The sequence below is a fragment of the Sylvia atricapilla genome, chromosome 1 (genome assembly GCF_009819655.1).
Source record: "Sylvia atricapilla isolate bSylAtr1 chromosome 1, bSylAtr1.pri, whole genome shotgun sequence".
Classification (NCBI taxonomy): Eukaryota; Metazoa; Chordata; class Aves; order Passeriformes; family Sylviidae; genus Sylvia; species Sylvia atricapilla.
The window spans coordinates 152,281,767-152,309,597 of NC_089140.1; the positions used below are offsets into that span (position 1 = coordinate 152,281,767).

The window sequence follows — 27,831 nt, forward strand, 5'->3', positions numbered from 1 at the left end:
ACCAGGTGAGCCTCAAACTCCTGAACCTTCTACTCCTGATCCCCTGTACCCTCCATTCCAGCACGCTCCTAACCAGCCTCAGCAGCCCTCACACCTCCCCACAGACCCACAACAGCCTCCACCACTGCATCAGTCCTCACATCCCCTTGCCTACGCCATGTCTCACTTCTTCTCTTCCAGGACCCTCCATACCACACTCATGGCCTGCAACAACCTCTGCACTCCCTGCGGACCCACCCCGCTGGCCAACAGCTGCAACGAGCCCTGTGCCCTGCAATGCCAGGATTCCCGTGTCATCATCAACCCTTCCCCTGTGCTGGTCACCCTGCCAGGACCCATCATGACCTCCTTCCCCCAGAGCACCGCCGTCGGATCCACCTCCTCGGCTGCCGTGGGCACTGAACTCAGTGCCCAGGGACAGCCCATCTCTGGTGGATTTGGTGGCTTTGGCTACGGCCTTGGCTATGGCCGTGGATTTGGCTATGGCCTTGGCTATGGCCGTGGATTTGGCTACGGCCTGGGAGGCCTGGGCTGCTACGGCAGAAGGGGCGGCTACATCTGCTGAGGGCCCTCGGCACCACCACTGACACCAACCACCCACTCCTGGAACACATCTCAGCCATTGAGGACGCCTCTCTGGGCCAAGGCTCTCCAATGGGCTCAGCACTTGCAGCTCCTGCTCTCAGGGCTCCAAGCAAGGCAGCAGCCAAGGGGCCAGCCTGGGCTGCCTGCAAACATGGCCCATCTTCCTGCTGCTCTTCTCCCACTCCCTGCTCTGCATCACCTATTTGAGCTCTGTCCAGTCTCCTCTGGATAAACCCCTTCTCCCAAGACAGAGACCATCCGGCACCTCTGATGGGCTGCTCCCTTTGCTGAGGAGGATGTATTTGATGCTCTGGCCAGACCTCCTCAGAGGAAGGGGCCTCGGCTGATGGTCACCCTTCTTTCACCTCAGACCAGCTCCTTTTCACTGGCTGCTCCTGAGTTTTCACTCTTCTACCTCAATAAAGTATTCTTGCATCACAACCTCAGATCACTCCTTCTTTCTTCTCCCAGGCTTCTTTCACAGCACTAAGGCAGGGCTGTGGTGGCCACTGGGGTGGGAGATAAAGTATGTGCCAAGACCACTCCTAGTTATGATTTCTGCCGTTTTGGCACTCACGGCCACACTTTGCCCATCCAGTGCACTATCACACCAACCCTCCAGTTATTGAAACACAAATCTGGACAGACTAATGTGGGTCTGTCCTCCCTTCAGGCACAAGCCCCTCAGGGATGCTGTGTTTAATTTTTCTGGGCACCAGTTACTCCTGCCTGTCATTGCCTTTCCGGGCTGTCTCCAGCTGTGGTGGAGCAGGTCCGTGTCTTCCTTGGTTTCAGGTCCCAGAGCTGATCACACATCTCCAGTCTCACCAGAGTGGAGCAGAGGAGCAGAATTCCCCTCTCCTCACCTGCTGCCCACGCTGTGGGGATGAGCCCAGGACAGAGTGGGGTTTGTGTTTGGAACATTCCCATGCCCGGGAACACCCAATACTTCACCCACCACCATCCCAAGGGCTCCTCCTTGGGCTCAGTCCCCTCCTCACCCAGCCTCTGTGCTGCATGTTTGGGATTGCTCCAGTGCAGCTGCAGCAGATTCTGCCTCTCTGCTCTGCTGATATGGGAGAACTCTGTTAATCTCTGGGTTCTTGGGAATAAGACAAGACTCTGGTGGAGGAGAACCAGAGCATGGCCTCAAGGATGAGGGGGGGCTGAAGGTTTGGGGCAGCCATTGCCCATGACATTGGGGCGTTTTTCAGGCCAGCTGCTCTTGCCTGGGACTGCCTGCTGAGTCATGAGCTTGGGAACGTTTTGCTTCCCACAGCTCCGCAATTCCATATCCTGCTCTCGAGGCCGTGGCCATCTTACCTTGGCAGCAGCCTTGGCGAGTTGGTGTTCATCCCAGCCCTGGCGGATGAGGGAAGAGGCGCCAGTATCCTGCACCTGGACTTGAGCAAGTCCTTTGTTCCTGTGGCAGACAACATCCTTGTCTCTAAGCTGGAGAGATGCGGATGGTGGTTGGACCATTTTGAGATCAGGATTGGGTGGGATGGTCTCACTCCAAGAGTTGTGGTCTGTGTTCCTGTGTGGAGAACAGGGAAGAGTGGTGACCACTGGAGACCCATGTTGGGATTAATATAATTTTGCACCATTGTCAGAAATCCGGGCACGAGGATTTGGTGGGATAATCAGGAAAACCAGGGAGCACTCCAAGCCGACAAGTAGTGTGGGTGGTTGTGTGGAGGGAAGGGATGGCATTCAGAGGGGCTGGAACAGGTTGGGGAGGTGGGATATTGTCAATCTGATGAAGCTGAACGGGGACAAGTGCAAGTGCAAGGTGCTGCATCTGGTTTGGAGCAATGCCAAACATGGGTGTAGAGTGGACGAGGAGTGGACTGAGAGCAGCCCAGAGGAGAAAGGTTTGGGGTGTTGGTGGAGGGAGAAGTGGCCATGCCCCACCACATGAATAAGCTGAGCTGGGGCTCCCCGTGTCCTGGGCTCCTGCCCACGGCATGGGCAGGAAATGAGGGGGGATTCTGACCCTCTGCTCTGCTCGGGGGAGACTGGAGTTGTTTGTTCAGCTCAGGGAGATGAAAATAAGAGAGGCATGAAGCAGCTCGAGAGGATCTGAAAATGGGCCTGGAAGATGACGAGGGCCTGGAGCACCTGATGTCCAGCCAAAATGAACACACCTGCCATGAGGGGCTTGTGCCAGAATCAAGGACACACCTGCATTAGTGTCTCCAGGCCTGTAAATAAGCAACTGAGGTTCTTCTCCATGATGCACACAAAGTGTGCCAGAGTGTCCTGGTGTGGAGTGGAACTGCAGAAGCAATTTCAAGAGAGGTGTTGGTGCAATTTGCAGCCTCCACAAATGGCCTGTGGGCACGTGGATTTGTGCCAAGTGTGGTTTGCACACCTTGGACAGAATGAAGCTGGAGGAGACATCTCAGGGTGCAAGACAAGGGAATTTTATTGAGGCAAAAGAAGAGTGAGAGGTCCGGAGCAGCCACTGGAAGGGAGCTGGTCACAGGTGGGAGTTGGGCAACCATCTGCCAAGGTCCTTTACATGAAGAAGGTTTGGACAGAGCATCAAGGATTTCCTGTCCCAGAGGGGAGGAGCCCATCAGAGGTGCCGGATGGTCTCTGTCTTGGGAGAAGGGGTTTCCAGCAGAGGAGACTGGACAGAGATAAAAGGGCTGATGCAGAGCAGGGAGTGGGAGAAGAGCAGCAGGAAGATGGGCCGTGTTTGCAGGCAGCCCAGGCTGGCCCCTTGGCTGCTGCCTTGCTGGGAGCCCTGAGAGCAGGAGCTGGAAGTGCTGAGCCCCTTGGAGAGCCTTGGCCCAGAGAGGCGTCCTCAATGGCTGAGATGTGTTCCAGGAGTGGGTGGTTGGTGTCAGGGCTGGTGCTGAGGGCCCTCAGCAGATGTAGCCGCCCCTTCTGCCGTAGCAGCCCAGGCCTCCCAGGCCGTAGCCAAATCCACGGCCATAGCCAAGGCCGTAGCCAAAGCCACCAAATCCCCCAGAGATGGGCTGTCCCTGGGCACTGAGTTCAGTGCCCACGGCAGCCGAGGAGGTGGATCCGACGGCGGTGCTCTGGGGGAAGGAGGTCATGATGGGTCCTGGCAGGGTGACCAGCACAGGGGAAGGGTTGATGATGACACGGGAATCCTGGCATTGCAGGGCACAGGGCTCGTTGCAGCTGTTGGCCAGCGGGGTGGGTCCGCAGGGAGAGCAGAGGTTGTTGCAGGCCATGGCTGTGGTGTTGGGGGTCCTGGAAGAGAGGGGGGTGAGGAAAGTAAAGAGTGCTGGGTGAGGGATTGATAATGAAAGAAGATGAAGGAGTGGGAAACGTGTTGTGAGGCTGTGAGGAGGTGTGAGAACTTGTGAGGCAGTGGCCAAATGTGCTGGCAGAGAGCGGCCAGGGGTGCAGGAGCAGGAGGGTCAGGGGTTTGAGTCTCACCTGGTAGTCTGCAGGAGAAGGTCTGAGAAGTGTGTGAGGGACAGAGGATCTGGGCTGGCTTTTATGCTGGTCCTGTTTGGGCAGGACAGCCTTGTCCCATGGCCTGGGGGCATTTTTGGGAAGCAGCTATTGGCTGGTCCTGCCTGGTGAGTCCTGAGGTGGGGAGTGTTTTCCTTCCTGGAGTTCTGCCGTTTCCCATCCTTCCCTCCAGGCAGTGTCCATCTGACCTTGGCGGCACCTCTCACTGGCCAGGATTTCAGACCAGTGTGGGGTTGTTGATGGCGCGTGTCAGGGCACGTAGAAGATTCAGCCAAAGCAGAGGAGAACTCCTGTGTCATCCAAGGTCATTCCATGGCAGATTGGGAACGTTTCCCATTTGCATTCTTGCCTCTGGCCTGAAAGAACTCCCAGCTCTCTCAGGTTGTTCCTGTTTTAAGGACAATCCAGACCACAACCCTCTGAGCCCTGCCATTCACATCCTTCTCTGGCCACCACACTGGACACCTGCACTGGCCGGGGATGTTGAAGATCATGTAATACTGGCCTCCAAAAGCCCTGGGCAACTTCCAAACTCTCTCTCTGACAATCAGACTGTACCCAGAGAAGTGATCTCCCTCTTAAACACTCATTCCAAGTCAAGACCCTGAACATCAAATCCCTGCAGACAAGAGGGACACTGAGACACCTTCAGAGCACAATCAGTGGTAAAGGCCGTGTCTCCAGTCAGGCTTGGACAGCTGGGAAAATTGTGTGGAGAGAGGGAATGGGCTGGAAGGGCCAACACGGGATACTTGGGAGAGCTGCAAAGCCCAGAGCAGCTTGTCAGGGCTGAGAGAGGCTGGAGGCAACACTTCACAGCACGCCCACAAACCAGGGCAGGCCAGTGCCGCGGGGTGGCCTCAGTAATGACACCTCCGTTCTCCAAAGCTTTGCTCAAGGCTTCACCCCGCACCCACCACAGCAGGATTTGGCCTCTAAAATGCACAATCAAAGGCTGCCGCCAAGCGGAGATGCACACAGCCCCCAGAGAAGGGAGTGGGGTCTCAGAATTCCACAGAGAAATGCCCGAATAATGGCAGAGAAGGAGAGAGGAGGCTGTTGACCATCCGTTAGTAATGAATGGTTATTTGGTAAGAGGAACATAAGACTACGGATGGAAGGATATAATTTATGAAACCTTACGGCTTCAATGAGGAATAAATGAATTGAGGCCACGGACCAGGCTGGGAACAAAGGGATGGGCCCCATCTGGGGTTTATTTCTTAGATTTCTGAATGAGGTCAAGGAAATACACTGTAAATGACAGATCGGGTTGTTGTGTAAAGCCAGGAAATCCAGATGCACCATGACACAGTAACAAGTTCAATCTGAACATCCTCAGTTTCCCAGATCCTGTCCCTTGATCCCATTCAAGACACACAACCATGAGCTCTCCTTCATCCATCACGAAACAGTCCTGGGCACACAGATTTTATCAAGATATTGCAGAGTGACCTCCTGAGGACATCAGCAGCTCCCGCAGCGTTCCTGGGTGCAACACAAGGACTGATGGACATCCAGTGTCACCGAAAATAATTCCAGTCTTCACAAGGCACCCACAAACCACAGCACACGAGTGCCACAAAATGACATCACTGATGACGCTGCAGATTTCCAGGACTGTGGTTGTTTATTCATTCCTCCCTGACACACATTGAACAGTCAAATCCTCCCAAACACCAACTCATCAAAGTTCTGCCAAGGTCAGCTGGACACTGCCTGAAGGGAAGGATGTGAAACTGCAGAACTCCAGGAAGGAAAACACTCCCCACCTCATGACTCCACAATCTGGCACAGGCAAGAGCTGCTGCCCAAAAACGCCCCAAGGCCATGGGACAAGGCTGTCCCGCCCCTCCACAACCAGCATAAAAGGCAGACCAGAGCCTCTCTCCCTCACACACTTCTCCTCAGACCTTCTCCTCCTGCTGGCAACCAGGTGAGCCTCAAAACCCTGATCCTCCTGCTCCTCTACTCCACTCCCTTCTCTTCCAGCACATTTGGCCACAGCCTCAGAAGTTCTCACACCTCCTCACAGCCTCACAACACGTTTCCCATTCCTTCATCTTCTTTCATTATCAATCCCTCACCCAGCACTCTTTACTTTCCTCACCCTCCTCTCTTCCAGGACCCTCCACCCCACAGCCATGGCCTGCAACAACCTCTGCACTCCCTGCGGACCCACCCCGCTGGCCAACAGCTGCAACGAGCCCTGTGCCCTGCAATGCCAGGATTCCCGTGTCATCATCAACCCTTCCCCTGTGCTGGTCACCCTGCCAGGACCCATCATGACCTCCTTCCCCCAGAGCACCGCCGTCGGATCCACCTCCTCGGCTGCCGTGGGCACTGAACTCAGTGTCCAGGGACAGCCCATCTCTGGGGGATTTGGTGGCTTTGGCTACGGCCTTGGCTATGGCCGTGGATTTGGCTACGGCCTGGGAGGCCTGGGCTGCTACGGCAGAAGGGGCATCTGCTGAGGGGTCTCAGCACCATTGACACCACCCGCTCAGGGCTCTGGCAGCAGCTCCTGCAGGGAAATCCCCTCGGCTGATGGTCACTGTGCTCGCATTTCACAGTGTGTCTCTCCTATTTCATTCCCCTGCCCATTCATTCTTTTGTCTCAATAAAGTTTTTCTGCATTCAAGCCTGAGACGCCTCCTCTTCCTTTTTGAATTCCTGTGGTCTCACATCCTCACCCGGCACAGCCCCGGGGCTCAACAGGACATTGGTGAAAGGAAAAGGGCAGAACATTTTCTCCAGGAAAGGTGTCACCACCAGTAACAAACAAGAATTGCACGGGAAGGAGAGAATGGGGGGAACCTTCCAAAAGGTTTTACAAGCCAAACACCTGCTGTACCAAAGGCTTTGACACATTAATGCTGTACCAAAGGCTTTGACACATCAATGCTCTCTCACTCAGGGCTCCGGCAAAGTCTCTCTCTGACACAAGACACTTGACAAACTCTTTTCCCAGAAGGATTTTCAATCCCTCTGAAACAAATAGTTACAAAACCTTCCACTCCGCCAGGAGCTCTGGAGTGCAAGAGCTTCATTCCCTTCTGCTCAGGCAAGGCCAGCGAGAGCAGAGTTCCCAGCACCATGGACAGTTTATGTTTCCATCTCCCAGCACAGTATACACCACCTCTTCCCCTCTGTCACCAGCCTCACGCTGAAAAATTCTGGCTTTCCTTTCCCACACAATTCTATCTCTTTTCCCCTGTGCCCAAGGCCTCTTGTCCTCCACGTGAGCACGGCTGAGGACAGCCAGGCTCCCTGGACTTCACTCCCTGCCATCAGGGATTCACACTCACTGCTGACACTCCGCTGTCCCCTGGGAGCCCAGCCCTCTCGGCCTCTCCTCTGGGAAAGATCCTCCTCTAGGATATTGCTGGCCCTGAAATGGTCTGGATTCACCAAATCGACCTCATTTTCACCCTGGGGAGGCCAGGGCTGCCCACAACCCCTCCCATGAGACCTCACCAGTGCTAAACACACACCAAGAGTCACCTCTCCCTCTTTGGTCTGAACACTTTTCCAGATCCCACCCTGGACACTTGAGGTCCCTGTTCCCACGATGGTTCAGGGACAACTCCTGCTCCATTTCCTCTCAACCACAACCACAGGGATCTTTTTGGAGAAGAAAACAATTGTTCCGACTGACACTCAGACAATTTATCCCATCTGGGGTGACTCTCACTGAAGAAACAGGGCCTGGCACCTGTCGCTGTTGAGCTCCAGCAGACGTCCAGGACCACTCTGGTTTTCAGTCCTGGACCAAAGGATCCAACTCCTGGGCTACAGCCCTGGGGACTTGCTGCCATCTGGACTTTGGGACACTGACCACAAGTCTTTGGGTCCTGCCCTTCAGACCTTTCCCAGGCCACCACTCTGGGCAGTGACACAGCCCTGACTCGTCTGCGTGGGTTTTGAGGATCATGCAATGTTCACCTCCAAGAACACCCTCCAACCACCCAATCCTCATTCTGACAAATCAGATATTGCCCAGAGAAGTGACCTCAACCCTCAGCCCAAGCCGGGACACAAAATGCCCTGGATATCAAAACCTTAAAATCAAGAGAGGCAGAGAGAAACCCGAAGAGCACGGCCAACATGAAATACAAAGTTTAATGTCAGAGTTTGCCACAGTGGGGAAACGCAAAGAAGAAGAGAATGCAATGGAAGGGACAACACCAAATACCTGGAACAACTGCAGAGCTCAGACCAGCCCCACAGGGCTGAGACAAACTGGGGGCAACTCTTTCCAACACACCCAAAATCCACAGCACTCGAGGGCCACGGGATGACCTAAATGATGACACCACAGTTCTGCAAAGTTTGGGCCACGTCTTCAGCCTGCCCTGACATCAGCCATCCACAGCAGAATTTGGTCGTTATTATTGGCAATTAAAAGAATTCAAAGCTGCCACTAAGGTCAGACGGACGTGGCCTCATGAGAAGGACACAGAATCACAGAATTTACAAAGACACATCGGAACCATGAGAGGGGAGAGGATCACACTGACTGTGCGTTAGTAATTGTTAGGTTTTGCTCAGAGGAACAAAATGCTAACATTTCTAGAACATAAATTAGGAAACCCTATGGCTTGAATGCGGAATAAGGGAATTGAGGTCACAGCCCCGGCAAAAAGGGATCGAGTAATGGTTTGTTGTTTGTTTTCTGGATTTCTTAACCAGGTCACGGAATAAACTTTAAATGTCCGAAAACGTTGTCATGTAAACTTGAGAAATACAAATGGACCAAAACAGTGGAACAAGTTCAGCCCCACACGCTCTTGCTTTCCACATCTTCTCCAGATCCCATTCAGAACACAAGGCCAGGAGATCTCTTCCATCCATCAGGAAACACTCCCAGGTTCCAGGACCTTGTCAAGGTACAGCAGAGTGACCTCCCCAAGACATCAGCAGCTCCGTCAGCATTCCTGGGTGGAACACAAGGGCTGATGGACATCCCATGTCACAAAAGAGAGTCCCAGACTTCACAAGGCACCCACAAACCACAGCACGAGTCACACAAAATGACCTCACTGGTGACATCGCAGATCTCCAGGGCTCTGGTTGTTTATTTGGCCCTCCATGAAACACAGGGAACAATCACATCCACCCAAACACCAAATTGTTAAAGTTGCCGCCAAGGTCAGCTGGACAGAGAATGAAGGGCAGGACGTGACACTGCACAATTGTGGGAGGGAAAACACTCCCCACCTCATGAGTCAACAGCCACAAAAGAGCTGCTGCTTCAAAAATGCCCCAAGGCCATGGGACAAGGCTGTCCCGCCCCTACTGGGCCAGCATAAAAGCCAGACCAGAGCCTCTCTCCATCACACACTTCTCCTCAGAGCTTCTCCTCCTGCTGACAACCAGGTGAGCCTCAAACTCCTGAACCTTCTACTCCTGATCCCCTGCACCCTCCATTCCAGCACGCTCCTAACCAGCCTCAGCAGCCCTCACACCTCCCCACAGACCCACAACAGCCTCCACACTGCATCAGTCCTCACATCCCCTTGCCTATGCCATGTCTCACTTCTTTTCTTCCAGGGACCCTCCACAGCACACCCATGGCCTGCAACAACCTCTGCTCTCCCTGCGGACCCACCCCGCTGGCCAACAGCTGCAACGAGCCCTGTGCCCTGCAATGCCAGGATTCCCGTGTCATCATCAACCCTTCCCCTGTGCTGGTCACCCTGCCAGGACCCATCATGACCTCCTTCCCCCAGAGCACCGTCGTCGGATCCACCTCCTCGGCTGCCGTGGGCACTGAACTCAGTGTCCAGGGACAGCCCATCTCTGGGGGATTTGGTGGCTTTGGCTATGGCCTTGGCTATGGCCGTGGATTTGGCTACGGCCTGGGAGGCCTGGGCTGCTACGGCAGAAGGGGCGGCTACATCTGCTGAGGGCCCTCAGCACCAGCCCTGACACCAACCACCCACTCCTGGAACACATCTCAGCCATTGAGGACGCCTCTCTGGGCCAAGGCTCTCCAAGGGGCTCAGCACTTCCAGCTCCTGCTCTCAGGGCTCCAAGCAAGGCAGCAGCCAAGGGGCCAGCCTGGGCTGCCTGCAAACACGGCCCATCTTCCTGCTGGTGTTCTCCCACTCCCTGCTCTGCATCACCCATTTGGGCTCTGTCCAGACTCCTCTGCTGCAAACCCCTTCTCCCAAGACAGAGACCATCGGGGACCTCTGCTGAGTTTCTCCCCTCTGAGGCTTTCGTTCTCTGGCCAGACCTTCTGCAAGCAAAGCATTTGTGCTGATTTTTGTCATGTTGCTCCTCAGACCAGCTCCATGTTATTTAATTCTCCTGCTTTTCACTTTTTTTTTTTTTTTTTTTTGCCTTAATAAAGTATTCTTGCATCACAGCCTCAAATGATTCATTTTTCTTTCTTCTCCCAAGACTGTTCCAACCTCTCGTGGCCTGAACTCAGGTGTTAATTGTCCACCAGTTCCAGCAGGTTTTGGGGTTTTTGTCCACCCTCTTTCCAGTCTGGCCAAGCCACTCCTCCTAACAGAGACGTGACCCTCCAAGGTGCCAGGACTTATTCAGGGAAAGATTTCAGCCCGAACAATTGCTGGTGTAATTTTTCCTTCCAGCACACTGCACAAGCCCTTCCCTTTCCCAAATCATGGCTCGGCTACAGTTGTGCTCATCCACGTGGATGCTCACCTTCCTTCCCCAACAGCATTCACGATCCATAAGGAGACACAGAAAGAAATGCTGGAGGCAGAGGAAAAAGGAAGAAGAGAGAAAGGAAGCGGGAAAAATGTGTTATGGGTCAGCACTGACTTTGGTGTCCCCATCCCATAACCTGTAAGGCACCGACCAAACGGGCTCTGGTCCCTTTTCCACAGGGATTGACGCTTTAAGTTTTATCCTTCATGTTTTTCAGAATCTGTGCTGCCCAGGCGTGTAGGTCTGACCCTCATATTAATTGTTACTCCGCTCTCTTCACAGGGCAGAAAAAAAAAAAATTCCTTTTTCCAGCCTGAGACCAAGAACAACCATTACAATTTTCAGGCCCAAAAAAGCATTAACCAGAGAGGGCTGAGGGGAGAGAACAAGGAGGGTGAGACTTCATAACCTGAAGCTGTAGCTGGACAATTAAACCCCGACATGCAAATGAACCAAAACTTATAAAAGTGTGAAACCTCACGACTGGTCGTCCATTTTGTGACCGTTTTGGGTCCATCTTGAGTCTAGCCCTGGCCAAGCTCTTTCTCTGCCTAAGGTGGATCCTCTTTAAGGCTTTTTAATAAATACCTGCTTTGTTCTTTCAGCTCTGTTCCAGGTCACCCTTCCCAAGGCATCAGGACCATCGCAGCCTGAGGCATCTCCTGTGTCCTGTGCTGAGGGCAAGGCAAAGAAATTCCCAGAGAAACCTTTTCATCTCCTTTCCTCCATCCCTGGAGAGTTCAAGGATAGGCTGGGTTTGTCTGAAAACCTCTTCCCGTGGTGTTGGAACTATTTGTTTCGGAAACTTCAGTGATTCTTCAGTGATTAGTTAACCAGAGACTGGAAAAATTACGGATGAGTAGAGGGAATCATCTCCACAAACAGTGGAGCTGAGGGGGCTCAGCCTGGACAAAAAGGAGTCTCAGGGGGTTTCCCCTCACCCAAGATTTAGGTGGTTTAAAGTCCTTGGCCCTCTAAAAGCCCTGAGTTGCGTCGGTATAAAAAGCCAGAGTCTTCAAGGTTTGTTTTCAGGTTTCTCGTGTTGTTTATTATTTGATATCTCAGAATTTTCTCTGCTCCCAGCCGAGATCCGGACAGCAGCTGGGACACGAGGCGACTGCCCACAATGGGATGTTCCCTAACATTTATACAGACAACTACGTGTCGGTTATTTACTGTTTTGTACCAATGCCCAGTGCCCACACTAAAAGTGTCATTTCTGCTTTGCTCCAATCCACTCTAAATACTTTGTGCCATCACCACCCCAAAAGATGGAGGACGAGGAAGAAGGAGAAGTACATGAGGTACCACCCAAATTCCACCATCTCGTCCCGATTTACCTCTATTCTATAAACCCTAAAACTACTGAATTCTATATCATCTACTGTGCTAAAATACTGTTTTCACATCCCGGTGGTTTGATTCCTTTCTCAGTGTCGGAAGCTTTTCCCATGGATTAAAATCAAACTCCAGGTTGTTTTCCTGGGCTCTGTGCCAAGGTCTCTGAGCCCCCTGGACCGGCTCCACATTCCCCTGTCCAGGGCTCAAATTCCCTTCCTCTGGTCCCAGGTTGTCCAAGGGGATGTCCTGGACTCCAACAGGGGGGAACCTTCTGGCAGGAGTGTGGAGCCAGGTGGGACCTGGGTTCTGCTGGAGTCCAGGACATTCCTCTGGACACCCTGGAGGGTCACAGACCTCGGTAGAGAGAACTGGGACCTGATCAAGAGGGTTTGAATCCTGGCCAGGGAGGTCTGGGGTCTGTCCAGGGGGATTGTCCAGTAGGACACAGTCTTTGACTTCAGCCCATGGAAAAAAACTTCCAACACTGAGAGAAGAATTGCAAGTCACAAAGGTGTGACAGACAGTAGTGTAGTTTATCACCGGGTGGAAAATTTTGTAGTTTTGGGTTTTTAGAATATAAAACAGGGGGAACAAGATGGAGGATTTAGGGCAGTGCCCTGGGTTCTTCTTCTTCTTCTCCTCTGGCCTCCATTTTCTACTGTGACAGTGGCACAAAATAATTTAAGGGGATTGGGTCAGAGTAGAGGTGACCCTGTGAGTCCAGGTGACAGGTATTGGCACAGAACTGTAAATATTATACACATAAATTTTTACATGTATAACATAATATTTTTATACGTGTCTGTATAAATAATAGACACGTAATTATCTGTATAAATAATAGACATGTAATTATCTGTGTAAAAGGACAGCGACCTCCCATCGAGGCGGAATCGTCCTGTGTCCAAGCAGCAGAACACTTCAGCTGGGCACGGAGAGCTTTGTAAGATAAAAATTAATAAACAACGTGAGAAACCAAGAAAAAACAAGACCTTGAAGACTTTGTTTCATTCTCGGGTCTGGCTCAGGGCCTTCGGAGGGCAAAAAACTCTCTGGAACAACCACCAGAAAAAAAAAAAAAAAAAAAAACCCAAGAGGTTCTGTTCCCAGGGAACAAGGGGCAAGAAGAAATCTCGTGCCAGGGGAGATTTGGTTGGATATTAGGGAAAATCCCTTCCCTGGAAAGGGCTGTCTTGATCCCTGAGCAGGATCAACATCCACGTGGATGTGGCACTTGGGGACGTGGTCAGGAGTGGCTTTGGCACTGCTGGGGGAAGAAGAGCTGGACTCAGTCTCAGAGGGTTTTTCCAACCTCAGCAGCTCCACAGTTCCATGCCCCTTTGGGATTTGTCGTGGCAGGAAGCTGATCCCAAGATTTCAGTTCCTTATGGTGAACACAGGACTGATTTTAAACACGGAACTGTTTAAAACAGTTTAAATTTTCTGTTTAAACAGTTTAAGTTTTCTGTTTAAACACAAAACTGGCTCAGTCCCTCCTCTAATTGTGGTCCATCCTAACGAGTTGCTTCATTAATAAGAACAATAAGTGATAAGACATGATAAATCAACGATAAGCCCATGATAAAATGCCACCAAGCTTTCTTAAACCTTCGTTATCCACGTAAATAATTCTAAATTAATTCTAATTATTTCCCTTTTATGTTTCATCCGAGGTGACAACCTTGGAGGTCATTCCCCGCCATAATTTCATTTTAATTAGGAGGGTGAACCTTCCCATCAAACTTACACACAGATAAAGTACGATAAAATGTAATTTATATTAAACCAGCTTTTATTGGCACCTTTGACGGCGATACTTTAATCAAAATGAGCAATTAATTTCAGGACACTTCGGTGTGGAGGTGAAAGTGCTGCTCACTTTTTCCACGTCCTGTGGAATCAGGGGCCCTGATTTTCCACATCATCATCATCATCATCAAAACCAGCTGCAATTGATAAATCCATCAACAGAACCCCCAAAAAGCAGATGGGGAAGGAAAAAAAAAAAAAAAACACCCTGAAGATAAAAAAAACAAATCAAAAACCTTCTGCTTTAAATAAACCCATAAAGCCCCACCAGGATAAATCAGAATGAATGCCAAAACCAAACCACTCAGCAAAAGCCTTCGGGGGGAGAAACTTTGCCAAAAAACAGATGAAAAAAACCCACCTGGTTGGAAAACTCCACCTAAAGAAATTATTAAGATTGAGCAATGAGGACGCAAAAATAGAGGGGAAAGGGAAAAGGATCAATTTTTTTAAAAAATACGGGGCAGGGGGGAATGGCAAAGAAACACGAAACATAAATTGTGAGAAAGCAGCAAAACGATCCAAAGGCAAAAATGCCGCTAAAAATGTTTATACCAAGAACAAAACCCGAATTTTTTTTCACATCCAATCAGCTGGGTGCCACAGACCCCTCAGTTCCATGTCACTGTTCACCACCCACAGAGTCCCTGGACCACGAATTTTGGGTGTTGTCACCTCCTCCCCTCCCTGTCCCCACCCTGACGGAAAGTTCGGGACAATCCGGAGCACCCAGGTCATGGAATCATGGAATGCTTCAGGTGGGAAAGGACCTTTGAGATCTTTAATTCCAACATTCTCCCATGGGCAGGGGCATCTTCCACCTTCCCAAGGTGCTCCAAGCCAAATCCAACCTGGTCTTGGACATTTCCAGGGATGGGGCAGCCACAACTTCTCTGGGAATTCCATTCCCACCCCTCACCACCCTCACAGGGAGGAATTCCTTCCTCTCCAGCTGAAAGGATGAATCTTTGCCATTAATATTTGGAATTTCTGAGCTTGAAGGTCTTTTCCAACCCAAATAATTCCAGGCCCAGCGAGAGCAGCAGCAATGTTCTGGTTAAGAGGAAGTTTGGCATCGTTATCCCTCAACAGGAGAGATGCCACTTGGATTCTCCTCCCTCCACTAATTAAAATCCCTAAAAATTAAAAATCAAATCAGAATTAAATTGAATCCCTTCGAAAAGGCACCAAATTCAACAGGAGCACTCAGAAAAAAAAAAAAAAAAAAAAAAAAAAAAAAAAAAAACAAAAAAAAAAACCCTGATGTTACAATTTAAAATGGAATCATGGAATGCTTTGGGTGAGAAAAGACCTTCACCATCATCTCGTTCCAACCTCGATCCACCATCCGAGATTGCTCCAAGCCAAATCCAACCTGGCCTTGGACATTTCCAGGGATGGGGCAGCCACAGCTTCTCTGGGAATTCCATTCCAACCCCTCACCATCCTCACAGGGAGGAATTCCTTCCCAATATCCCAAATTCCCTCGGTGGATTTAAAGTCATTCCCCTCATCCTGTCCCTCCAGGCCCTTTCCCAAAGAATTTCAGGCCAATCCAACTTTTCACGGGAAACAAAGGAAGCGAATCCATCGGCCACATCCCTCCAGGATCCCACTGTCGGCGCCCCATTACTCCTGGGGGGCTGCATCCCACCCCGGGGAGGGAGCCCAAATCCCTCCAGCCTGGAAAAGCCTCTGGAGCGACAGCTCTGCCTTAAACCAACCCCCACGGCCATGGAATTCACCTTTCCGGAGAAAAGCTGCCCCGGCAGAGGGATTGGGATAATCGGGGACGGAACCAGGTGGACTTGAGGGTCCCTTCCCAACCCAAACCGCTCCATGAGGATCCAGGATTCAGGGAGACTCTTTAGAGGGAATTATCCGTGTTTCCTCCTGGGCCTCCTCTGCCCTGGGCACACCAGGACCAGGCCTGTGCCCTCCTCTCCGGCCTGGATCTGGTTATTCCCTGGGGAAGTTGCTCAAGAACCAGGAGAGGACTCAGGCACAGGCTCCGGAGGACTGGAATGAGGTTTTCCACTCCCCCAAATCCAGCGTTGCCCAAGAGGACTTTGTGCCCGGGGGCTGAATTCCTGCGGCTCCCAGGTGGGACAACAACAACATTTCCCAATTCCCAGCTGGACACGGGCACCTTTCGGAGGAGCCAGGCAAACAGAAAGGAAGATTTTATGCGAATTTAGAAATTATTCGGGGTTGTGTGAACGTCAGGAGAGCCAGGAAAGGAAAATTCACCAGCACAGGAAAAAAAAATCATCCCCAAAAAAACGCTCTCCAGTCCTGAAGGAGTCTTGTTCTCCAGCTTCATTCCTTAATTTTGGATTGGCAACAGGCCGGGGGAGGAATGGAGAGGGAGCAACGGGTTAAACGATGGGATTAAAAAAACATCAGCACTCACAGATTTGGGCTGTGGAGAGGCAGCAGGACAAATGGGATTGGATTTTATTCCCGGTGTGCTCAGCAAGCAAAAATCATGGAATGGTTCGGGTTGGGAGAGACCTTCAAGATCATCCATTTCCATCATTTTCTTTGCTGGAGAAGTGGATTTATTTTTTCCACTTTTTTTCTCCTGTTGTTTAATCGTTGAGGGAGGGCTTTCGGAGTTGTTCCAAGCCTTTATATAACTTAAAAATATTAAAAGACAACAGTCTCACGTTTCCATGGTGATGAAGACAGCGGGAATTCACGGGCTTCAGTGGTTGGCATCTCGTGTTTAATCAAGGTTTAAAAGTCAGAGAAATTTGCTGGGAGCTTCTCCTGAAAAGCCCCAGGTAGAACAAAGGGAGAACGTGTCCAGGAATAGGATCATGGGATGGTTTTGGGTTGGGAGGGGACCTTGTGGCACGTCCCCAAGTGCCACATCAGAGCCCTCAGAGACATCCTGATTCCCCCCTGGAAGTGTCCAAGGCCAGGCTGAAAAAGCTTGGAGCAACCTGGGGCAGTGGGATGTGTCCCTGCCCATGGCAGTGGGGTGGAATTCCATGAAATTCCCTTTCCAACCCGAACCATTCCACGAATTTGTTGATGGAATGGTTTTTTCTGGGATCAGGATGCTTAGAGAAAAGGACAAAGCTGCTCTTTCGTCCCGCATAAATCAGGTTAAATTAAAAAAAAAAAAAAAGTTTAAAAAAAGACAAAAAATCAACCAGCCCCAAACGAAATGTTTCCAAAAAAACCCCTAAACTCAAAGAGCAAAAGGAGCAGGAGAAAAAGCTCAGAAAAAAAAAACCAAAATTTTATTGACTCACCTTTTCCCAGCCTCCATCCCGCTCCACGCACGTCCCAAAGGAGCTCAGAGGAGAAAAATCTGACGGGTTTTGGGTCCTTCTGCTCCCAAAAAAAAAAAAAAACCTACAAGGGTTGGACGTGAGGAAACTCTCGCAGCCGTGTTAAAAAAAAAAAAGAAAAAAGAAACATGTGAGGAGCAACCCGGAGCCCCGGGCACGGCGGATCCTGCCGAGACAGACGGCCAAATTCCTGGAAAAACTGCAAGTCAGGGATTTATGCTGAGGCTGGAAAGGGAATAAAAGGGTTTTGTTTGTGGTTGGTTTCACACCGTGACCGAACTTGTCCCCCCAACTCCTGAAAGAGTTTAATTCCCCACTGTGGTAAACGTAATGGATAAATTCGTGTATCAAAGGTTTGGTCCATTAAAAAGCATCTCGGAGATTCCAAGGCCCGTGGTTCGAGCTGTGAAACCACAACATTTGCTACAGAAATGACACAGACGGACCGGAGATTTTATCAAAGATTCATCAATGATGGGCCTCCACTTCACAGCTGCTCGACATCTGATATCAATCTTGATAAGAGATCCGGAGGATGATCAAATCAGCACCCCAAAGAGGAAATCCAAAGAAGATGGAAGACCAAAGAAGAAATCTGGGAAGACCATCAACGTCTTCTCACACTTACGGGAATCCCTTTCAAGACCTCGCTTGGAAATAAAGAGATAAATGAATATTTGGACTTTCAATGGAATTGGCCTCAGGGCGAATAAATGTACAAAACTGTACAGACCCAGAAATATGTAGCTGAAATTAAATAGTACCGTTGTTACTGTCACTCTGCCCACCCAGCATTCGATCGATGTTGTCCGATTTTATTGTGGCTTTTTAATTTTATTTTTTTTTTAATTTGCTAAATAAATTCTGTTATTTTTGAATTGACTTCTTAGCATTTATAACACCCAAGTTTTGGCCACGGGGTGAAAGGTGAAAGTCGCTCCGTGGGTCTCGTGGTGTCCCCCCAACTCAGGTGTCACTGTCTCTTTATCCTCCCCAAAACAGTTTTGGGCTCCATCCTCGGGGAGTTTTGGGGATGTGCTGATGGACATCGCAGCCGGGGAATATCTGATGGAGCAGCGGGGAGAGGAGGTGGGATGGAAAGTGTGGAGAGGACAAATTTCAGCGGGTTGGGCAAACTGGGGGCACCCAGTTTGCAGACCTCCCAGTTTGGGGTCTCCATCCCCATCCCAAAGACACCGGGAATGGGAACATGGATGCGGATGGAGGAAGGTGGGGACACAGCGGGTGGTGACACGGGGGGACAGTACGGGGGGTGTGGCACAGGTCCCACAGGGTACAGCGGGGTATTTTGGGGAGAGCTGTCCCTTTATTCTCCCAAAAACAGTTTTGGGCTCCATCCGCGGGGGTTTTGGGGATGTGCTGATGGACATCGCAGCCGGGGGGAATATCTGATGGAGCAGCGGGGAGAGGAGGTGGGATGGAAAGTGTGGAGAGGACAAATTTCAGCGGGTTGGGCAGCGCTGGGTGGAGGGACCCAGTTTGGTCCCAGTTTGGGACCCAGACCTCCCAGTTTGGGGTCTCCATCCCCATCCCAAAGACACCGGGAATGGGAACATGGATGTGGATGGAGGAAGGTGGGGACACAGAGGGTGGCGACAGCGGGGACAGTGCGGGGAGCGTGGCACAGGTCCCACAGGGTACAGCGGGGTATTTTGGGGGGACACGGTGGTGAGGAGTGTCACAGGGGCCAAACGGTGTCACGGTGGGGTGAAGGTCGCCCACCTTGGGGGACCTTTGGGTTTTGGGGTGCTGGGGACCCCCCATGTGTGAGTTTGGCGGAGGTGCACACACAACACGCACAGCGCGTCCGCGGGAGCTCCCACGCGTGTTTCTGCCCCTCCCCCGCTGCCGTGCGCTTCGGGAAATACGGGATTACCGTATTTACAAAATCGAGTGCGCGCAGCGGGTACCGTATTTTTCCTCAAAGGCGCGTACGCCTGTACCGTAATTCCCAGTGCGCATGCGCAGTGACACTAACGTTATTTAAAATGCGCACGCGCAAAATAAATACCGGCTTTTTTTAACTGTGCCGGTACCGTAATTTCACCGCGCGCATGCGCACTGAAAGCAACGTATTCTAAACGCGCATCACAAAATTACCGTAATTCAACGTGCGCATGCGCATTACAACTACAGTAATTCTGCTTGCGCATCCATTACCTACTTCGAGAAGCGCATGCGCACCTTCAGTACCGTAATGTCCAACGTGCGTCGTACAATTTCCGTGCTTACAAGAGCGCATGCGCACACCAAGCGCCGTGGGTACGTATGACCCCCAAGCGAGTACCGTGTTTACAAATGCGCACGCGCACTATTGCAGCTCTAAGAGTGCGCTGCACGATACCGTAATTCCAAATGCGCACGCGCACCCCCTACTACCGTAATTCCAGAGGCGCATCGAGCAGAGCTACCGTAATTACAAATCCGCATAACATCTCACGTGCCGTAAGTCCAAGGGCACCGTCTTTCCCAATACGCATGCGCGTCACAGCTACCGTTTCCAAACGCGCCTGCGCGCCGTGACTACCGTATTTCTAAGTGTGTAAAGCCTATCAATCTCCCATACCGTATCTCCCAACTACCGTAATTAGAACCGCACGTTATACCAGAACTACGGTGTTTCTAACGTGCGCATGCGCACAACTACCGTAATTCCCCACGCGCATCACAATACCGTAATCACAAATGCGCTTGCGCGCCGCAGCTGTCGCGTTTCAAGTTGCGCATCACCACACAACTACCGTATTTCCTAACGCGAATCCAACATAACTACCATATTTCCGAGCTCGCACGGGAACACAACTACAGTAATTCTAAACGCGCACCGCAAAACTACCCTGCTTTCAAAATGCGCATGCGCATCACGGCGCGACCGTAATCCGCCGTTACCGTAATCCCCAGTGCGCACGCGCACCCCGCTCCGCGCCTCCCTCCTCACCGCGCGCCAGCCGCGCTACCGTATTTCCCAGAACGCGCGCGCACTTCCCCCAACAAAAAAAACCCTCCTCCTACCCTTCCCATCATCCCCCGCCCTCTCATTTGAATACGGGCGTGGCTTTGCCGCAAGGAGGGGGCGGGCAGGTGTCGGGGCCACGCCCCGCAGCGCTGCCGCCATTGGCCGCGCCGCCGTTGTCGCTGGTGACGGGGACGCGGCCGCGCTCAGAAGGCGCCGGGAGCGGGCGCACGGAGCGAGGAGGGGCCGCGCACGGGAGGGGTGGGCTCGGCTCGGCTCGGCTCGGCTCGGCTCGGCTCGGCTCGGCTCGGCTCGGCTCGGCTCGGCTCGGCTCGGCTCGGCTCGGCTCGGCTCGGCTCGGCTCGGCTCGGCTCGGCTCGGCTCGGCTCGGCTCGGCTCGGCTCGGCTCGGGGAAGGGCCATGGGAGCCCGCAGCGGGGCCGAGACCGGCGGCGGCCAGCGGTAAAGCCGCCGGGGGATCATGGCGGAGAGGTGAGCAGCGCCGTCGCGGCGGGGAAGAAGTGAAAGGGGAAGGGAAAAAAAAGAGGGGGAGGGTGGGTTGGGTGTGAGGGAGGGGGATGCGCCTCCAGGTCTGAATCTCCCCCCCAAAAAAAACCCCTTTATGGCATCCCCTTCCTCTCCATAGGGTCCTTTTGGGGGTGACCCCCCACCCTTTGAGGTGCCCTTGGGGAGCGGGGGGGTCTTTACCCCTCCCCCATCACCACTTTAGGGGGGTTTTAGCCCTTTTTTGGGATGGAGGAATGGTTTTCTTACTCCTCTGAGTCCGTTTTGGTGGGATTTTATGAGGTTTGGTTGGGGCGCGGCGTCCCCACCTGCGCTGCACATCCAGGTGTTGGTTGGGCTGGAGAATTCCAAGCCCCTCTCTCCCGGATTTTGGCGCATGGAGATGTGTGTGTGTGTGAGGGGCTGGATTCGCCCACCTGCTTCCCCGTGGCTGCAAAAGGGGCATGGAGCTCAACCCCACCCTGGGGTTTAGGGAGAATTGGGAAAGGACAGGGGGGGTTTGGATCCCACCCTGCTCCTCACAGAGGGGTTTATGGAGGGGTTGGATCTTATCCTGCTCCCCGTGGTTTGGGCTGGATCCCACCCTGCCCCTCCTGAGGGGGGTTTGGAATAGCTGGATCACATCCTGCTCCTTATGGAGGGGTTAAATCCCACCCTGCTTCCCTTTTTGGGAGGGTTTGGAAGGGCTGGATCCCACCCTGCCCCTCCTGAGAGGGGTTTGGAAGGGCTGGATCCCATCCTGCTCCTTATGGAGGGGTTAAATCCCACCCTGCTTCCCTTTTTGGGAGGGTTTGGAAGGGCTGGATTCCACCCTGCCCCTCCTGAGGGGGGTTTGGAATAGCTGGATCCCATTCTGCTCCTTATGGAGAGGATAAATCCCACCCTGCTTCCCTTTTTTGGGGAGGTTGGAAGGGCTGGATCCCACCCTGATCCTTAGGAAGGTGCTGGATCCCACCCTGTTCTCCTTGAGGGGCGTCGTGGAGGTGCCGAATCCCATCCTGCTGCCTCCCAGAGGGGTTAAATCCCACCCTGCTTCCCCTTTTTTTTTTTCTGGGGAAGGGGGTTTGGAGGGGCTGGATCCCACCCTGCTCCTTTTGGAGGGGCTGGATCCCATCCTGCTCCTTTTGGAGGGGTTAAATCCCACCCTGCTCCTTTTGAAGGGCTGGATCCCATCCTGTTCCTTATGGAGGGGTTAAATCCCATCCTGCTCCTTTTGGAGGGGCTGGATCCCATCCTGCTCCTTTTGGAAGGGCTGGATCCCATCCTGCTCCTTATGGAAGGGCTGGATCCCATCCTGCTCCTTATGGAGGGGCTGGATCCCATCCTGCTCCTTTTGGAAGGGCTGGATCCCATCCTGCTCCTTATGGAGGGGTTAAATCCCACCCTGCTCCTTGTGGAAGGGCTGGATCCCATCCTGCTCCTTTTGGAAGGGCTGGATCCCACCCTGCTCCTTATGGAAGGGCTGGATCCCATCCTGCTCCTTATGGAAGGGCTGGATCCCATCTTGCTCCTTGTGGAGGGGTTAAATCCCACCCTGCTCCTTGTGGAGGGGCTGGATCCCATCCTGTTCCTTATGGAGGGGTTAAATCCCACCCTGCTCCTTGTGGAGGGGCTGGATCCCATCCTGTTCCTTATGGAGGGGTTAAATCCCATCCTGCTCCTTATGGAGGGGCTGGATCCCATCCTGCTCCTTATGGAGGGGCTGGATCCCATCCTGCTCCTTATGGAGGGGCTGGATCCCATCCTGCTCCTTTTGGAGGAGCTGGATCACATCCTGTTCCTTTTGGAGGGGTTAAATCCCACCCTTCATCCCTTTTTTGTAGGGAAGTGGGGATTTGGAGGTGCGGGATCCCACGGAAAGGGGGGTTTTGGATCCCACCCCTCCGCAGGATCGCGGTGGGGAGGGGGGTTCCATAAATCCCACCCTTCCTCCCTGGGAAGAGGTGAGGATGGAAAAGCTGGATCCAGCCCCATCCCGCGGATGCTCCTGTCGGGATGGGGCCGGGGGGAAGGTGTGTGATGGAAGCCGGGATGGATCCCGTGGGATGCAGGGAAGGTGTTTTGATGGAAGGTGTAAGGTGTGGCAGGGGAGGGAGTGGCTGTGGATGGATGCGCCGGGAAAAGGGGAGCGGGCAGGGATGGAGAGGAGGGATGGAGAGGAGGGATGGAGATGGAGAGGAGCGGGGGGGCTGCAGCGGGATGCGCAGCGCCGGAATTTGGGGCGGGGATCTGGAGGATCAAATCCGCCGGTGGATTTTTTTTTTTTTGCTTTTTTTTTCTTTTTTTTTTCTTTTTTTTTTTTGGAAAGGTGGAAGGGGGCAGAGTTGTTTGGGATTTATTTTATTTCGTGCCCTTTCAGGGATTTTTTTAATTTATTATTTTTTTTTTCCCCTCCTCTCCCTCCATTCCCTGCGTTCCCCCCTCCGGCTGCGAAAACTGCAGGATGGGAGTTTTTTTTTAAAATTTATTTCCTTATTTATTTATTCATTCCCCTCATTCCTTTATTCCCTCATCTGTTTATTCCCTCGTTTGATTATTTATTTATCAATTTATTTATTATCGTTTTATTTTAATTTTTTTCGTTATTCACCGAGCGATATTTTTTTTTTTTAATTTTTTTTTTGGAGGGGGGGGAGCGATTTATCGAGTTATTCCTTTATCCTCTAATTTATTCCCCACTTTAATCGACCCCTGGAGTGACCTCTGCGGAGAAATCCGCAGCTGCTCCCGGCCTCTGGAGCCTCACCTGGCACATGCAGCTGGGTGGGATTAAGGGGGAGAGGAAAAAAAAAAAACCACGTTTTCCATAGAAAATGGATGGATTTGGGATGTTTGGAGTGGAGCTGTGGAGCAGCAGGTGGCTGGGGATTGGGATTTGTGGTGCTCCGTGTCCGTCGGGGTCGGCTGGGCTCCTTTCCCTCATGGAATGTCTGGTTTTTTTTTCCCTGGATGGTTGGTCGTTTATCCCAAAAAAAAAAAAAAACCACAGCAGGGTTGTAAAATGTGGGATTTGGTGCTGCCGGGGTGGGAAAATGATGGTTTTATGGAATGGGGAAGAGCGGCGGGGTTTGTGGATACGGATCACTCCAGGAACGTGGAATCTCGGATTATTTGCCTGGTTTTGGGATGGATTTTTGGAGTTCTCCGAGTGTTATTCCGTGTGGATTTTGGGGGGATTTCAGGTTGTTTTCCTTCCCTATCCTTTGGGATGGGTGGAGGAGGGAGAGCTCCAGGCTCCCAGAGGCCTTCCCTTTCCTCGAAATATGGAAAAAATTCCATATTTCCATGGAATATCCTGAATTACAGAATCCCGGAATGGTTTGGCTTGGAAGAGGCCTTAAATCCTTAAGTCCTCCTCCTTTTTTTCTTTTTTTTTAATTCCACAATCTCAAATTTCCAACCTGGAGTTGGAGTGCTGGATCTTAGGATCGCTGACCAGGAGCAATTCTAGGCCTAAAAAACCCAAATTTGGGCGAATTTGACTCCAAAAATCGGAATTTTTTGTCTCGCCGGCGGTGGCACGACCCACCAGAACCAGGGATGGATTTTTCAGGATCATCCCGACCTGAATCCCGTTGGGAAGGAGCATTTCAGTGCTCCCTTTGGGAAGAAAGCCCCTCTTTTTCCAGTTTGCCAAGGAAATCTTTGCTTTTCCCATCCCAATCTGCAGTTCCTGGATTTTTTTTTTTTTTCCCTGCTGCAATTCCAAGGTCTGGGAGCTGTCTGTGAGCCAGATGTCCTCGGGCTGCTCTTTTACCACAGGGGCTGGAGATGGGTTCAAAGGAATTTTCGGGAATGTTCCCGCTGTGCCGTGGGATTGGTTCCTGAGGGTGGCCGGAGCAAAGTGGGGTAAGGGATTTATGGAACCGTTTCGGCTGGAAAAAGATCCTTAAAATCGTGGAGCTCAACCCCAAAAGGTTGGGAGAAAAGGGAGGCTCCTGAAGGTTTTCCAAATCCTGGCTGGGGGTTGTGTTTCACCACGGATTTTCCTGATATCCATGAAAATCTGTCAGTTCAGTTTTATCCCAATTTATTTTATTTTATTTTTATTTTTATTTTTTTTTTAATTTTGTTGGGACCAGAAGCTGCTTTTTTTTTGTTGTTGTTGTTGTTTTTTGTTGTTTGTTTTTTTTTTGTTATTTTTTTACCCCTGGATGCAATCCCAAAAGTGTTTTTTATGGATTTGTCCAACCCTTTGTAGGGTTTCCAGGCTTTTTCCTCGCTGGATCAAAATGATCCGCGGTAATTTTTTATAAAAGGGGTGTTTTGTGGAATTCCAGGCTCCTGAAAAGTTGTGTGTGCGGTTGGTTGGACATCCTGGGAAACGTGTGGAATCCATTCCATGAAAATCCTGGCCCACCAAATCCCATCTTTAGTGGGAAATTGGAGAATCCCATAGATCCTCCCTATGGATAATCCTCATATTCTCAGGTGGAGCTCCAGGGAAGGAATTCCTTCAACTTTCCTTCCTTTAAAGCTCTTTTTTTTTTTTCCTCCTCCATTTTCCAGAACATTTGGATGAATCCGTGGTTCTTTACCTGGGTTTGACGGTGGCCTACTTAGGCCTTGATCCCGAAGTTCCAGGCTTTCGGGAATTCCTCCAGCCATTCCCAGGAAAACCAAAAGCTTTCCTTTCCTGAGAAATGATGGGTTTTGGAGCCCCGCCTCTGGGAATTTGGGAACAGATGCCACAAAAAAAAAAAAAAAAAAAAAAAAAAAAAAAAAAAAAAAACAACTGAATAACGACCCAAAAACCTTTTTAAATAAAAAATAAAATTCCCAAATCCAAATTGCAAAATACATCTGGGAATTCGGGCAGATTCCAGAGTCAGATTGGTGTCAAATCCCGTAAAACCACACATTCCCTGTGGATTTAGGGGAGGGATCCCAAATCATCAGATCTGGGATTTTTTGGGGGGCTGCGCCGTGGCTGCTGTCGCTGTTTCATGGAAGTTTTTAATTCGGGAACGTTTGCTCCAGACGATAAACATCAGTGGGAATTCCGTTCTGGTGATTAAGGTCTGGTTAAGGCAGTTCCAAGTTGATCCCAAGTTGTTCCAGTGACCTCTTCTTCCTTCCCAAAAAAAAAAATTCCTTCGAATTATCATTCCTTGCTCTTCCTCCGTCCTCTCCCTCCCAGATTTTTTTGCTCCAGTGATTATTCCCTTACATGCTCTAAATAACGCTTTGAACCCCGACCTTTCCTCTTCCTCCTCTGGCTCTTCCCAAAAATAAACATTCCGGCTGGAATTTTTTTCCTTTTTTTTTTTTCTTTTTTTTTTTTTCCTTTTTTTTTTTTTTCCTTTTTCCCTCCCCACTTTCCAACTCATCCAGGCTGGCTGTTTTTAATTCCAGCTGCCGGAAGAAGCGTTTGAGGGATAAATGTGCCCCTTGGGAATTCGTTGTTATCCCTGAAATTGCTCCCAAGGGATTCCCAAATCCCATTTTTGGGGGTGTTTATTTTTTGGTTTTCCAGCTCCTGGAAGGATCACGTTGTGCTGTTCCAATGGGAGTCTCCTCCTGTCTCGAATTCTTCATCCCTGCCTCTTTCCTTGACCTTCACAGATCCCGGGATTTGGTTCATTTCCTTCCTCCTGCCTTTGCAACATTCCCACTTCCAGCTCCGCCATCTTGATTTTTAGGGAATAAACCCACCAAATCCCTCTTTTGGGGTTTTTTTTTGGGATCTAAAAGCATCACTCCTGACTTTCAGGAACCTGGATATCCTTATCTCCACGTTCCCAAGAGAAAAATAAATCTTGCTTCCGGGTTTTTTTTCAAGTTTTTTTTCAAGTTCCAGGGTTTTTTTTTGCCCCAAGAATAATAAATGGGAAGGAGTGGGAAGAGGCAGTGGAGTGACCCAGACTTGGGTGTCATTCCAAGACCAGGATCTGCTGGATTCCCACTGGGAATCTCTGGTCTTTGAGGAAGGTCTCATGAAACTCGGAGCAAATGAGGCCTGGAGCGGAATCCCAGAGGGAAAAGTTTTTTGTTTGTTGGGATTTTCCTGGCAGTGGGATGCTGGGAAGGACTTTTGTTCCTTCCTGGCTGGAAGTTTGGAATTCTGTATTGGAGCTTTTGGAACGTTTTGGGTGGGAAAGGACCTTCAAGACCACCCATGGGCGTTTTCCGTGATCCCAGGGAACTCCCAGCCTGGCTTTGGACAGGGATGAGGCAGCCTCAAATTCTTTGGGAATTCCATCCCAGCCCCTCATCACCCTCCCAGCCAGGAATTCCTTCCCAAAATTCTGTCTGTCCCTGCCCTCTGGCAGTGGGAAGCCATTCCCTGTGTCCTCTCCCTCCATCCCTTGTCCCAATTCCCTTTCCAGCTCTTCTGGAGCGCCTTTAGGAACCGGAAACTTCTCCAAAGTTTCTTTCCCATCTCCAAGTGATCATCCCACGAACCTCTTCCCTTTTTCCTGGGATTTCATCTCCTGGGCTGCATCTGCCTTCACCCACTCCGTCCCTTTGTCCTTCACCGCCAAAAAGCAGGGAAAAAAATAAATCCCTGGATTGAAGCAGGGCTCCTTCCTCGTGGCATTTTCCCTATGGAAAACCCGCGCTCCCAATCCGCCACGGAATTCCGGAGTTTTTTTAATTGATCTTCCTCGTGTGCTTCACACCCAGCTGGGAGGAAAAGCATGGAAAAGTGGGATTATGGGATGGAAAGGGGGTGGATTCCTTTTCTGGAGGAGGAGAGTGGGACAGTGAGGCTCTTCGGAGTGACGCGGGAATTCCGGTCGGTTGGGAATTCCCACCCGGAGCGTCGGGAGCGCTCAAATCGCGGGATCATGGAAGGGTTTGGGTTGGATGAGGATGTGGAGGGTCACACAATTCCACCCCTTTCCCATGGGATGATTTCCACTATCCCAAGTTGCTCCAAGCTGGCCTTGGGATGAGGCAGCCGCAGTTTTTCTGGGAATTCCATTCCAGAGCCTCACCATGCTCCCAGGGAGGAATTCCTTCCCAATATCCCACCTAACCCTGCCCCTTTTGCCTCCATTCCCCATTATCCTGTCATTCCACGCCTTTTCCCAAAAACCCTTCCCCAGCTGGGGTTTTTTTTGGGATCTCTCCAGGCTCTAAATCCTTCCAAAGGCTCCTGATGAATCTATCCCTGGATTCCGAGTTCCAGGTGGGCCCGGAAGGGAAATTG

The 27,831-nt window shown here is 51.3% G+C and overlaps 3 protein-coding genes and 1 pseudogene across 3 annotated transcripts in view; 3 read left to right on the plus strand and 1 right to left on the minus strand.

Moving 5' to 3' along the window:
- Positions 1-184: 184 nt before the first annotated feature.
- Positions 185-855, plus strand: LOC136372543 (feather beta keratin-like). Its single transcript, XM_066337190.1, has one exon. The coding sequence runs from the start codon at positions 200-202 to the stop codon at positions 563-565; it is 366 nt and encodes a 121-aa protein (XP_066193287.1). The 5' UTR covers positions 185-199; the 3' UTR covers positions 566-855.
- A 2,603-nt stretch (positions 856-3,458) lies between these two features.
- Positions 3,459-4,115, minus strand: LOC136361216 (feather beta keratin-like; annotated as a pseudogene).
- A 2,070-nt stretch (positions 4,116-6,185) lies between these two features.
- On the plus strand, positions 6,186-10,122 carry LOC136375268 (feather beta keratin-like). The gene is made up of 2 exons (XM_066340686.1): positions 6,186-6,480; positions 9,892-10,122. Exons 1-2 carry the CDS (start codon positions 6,186-6,188, stop codon positions 9,948-9,950), a joined length of 354 nt encoding a protein of 117 aa, XP_066196783.1. The 3' UTR covers positions 9,951-10,122.
- A 10,444-nt stretch (positions 10,123-20,566) lies between these two features.
- LOC136361290 (rho GTPase-activating protein 39-like) overlaps positions 20,567-27,831 on the plus strand; it is a 68,764-nt gene continuing 61,499 nt past the window's right edge. The window contains exon 1 of the mRNA XM_066319139.1: positions 20,567-20,642. Coding sequence (XP_066175236.1) covers positions 20,632-20,642 — 11 coding nt within the window. The 5' untranslated portion in view covers positions 20,567-20,631. The remainder of the gene's footprint in view (positions 20,643-27,831) is intronic.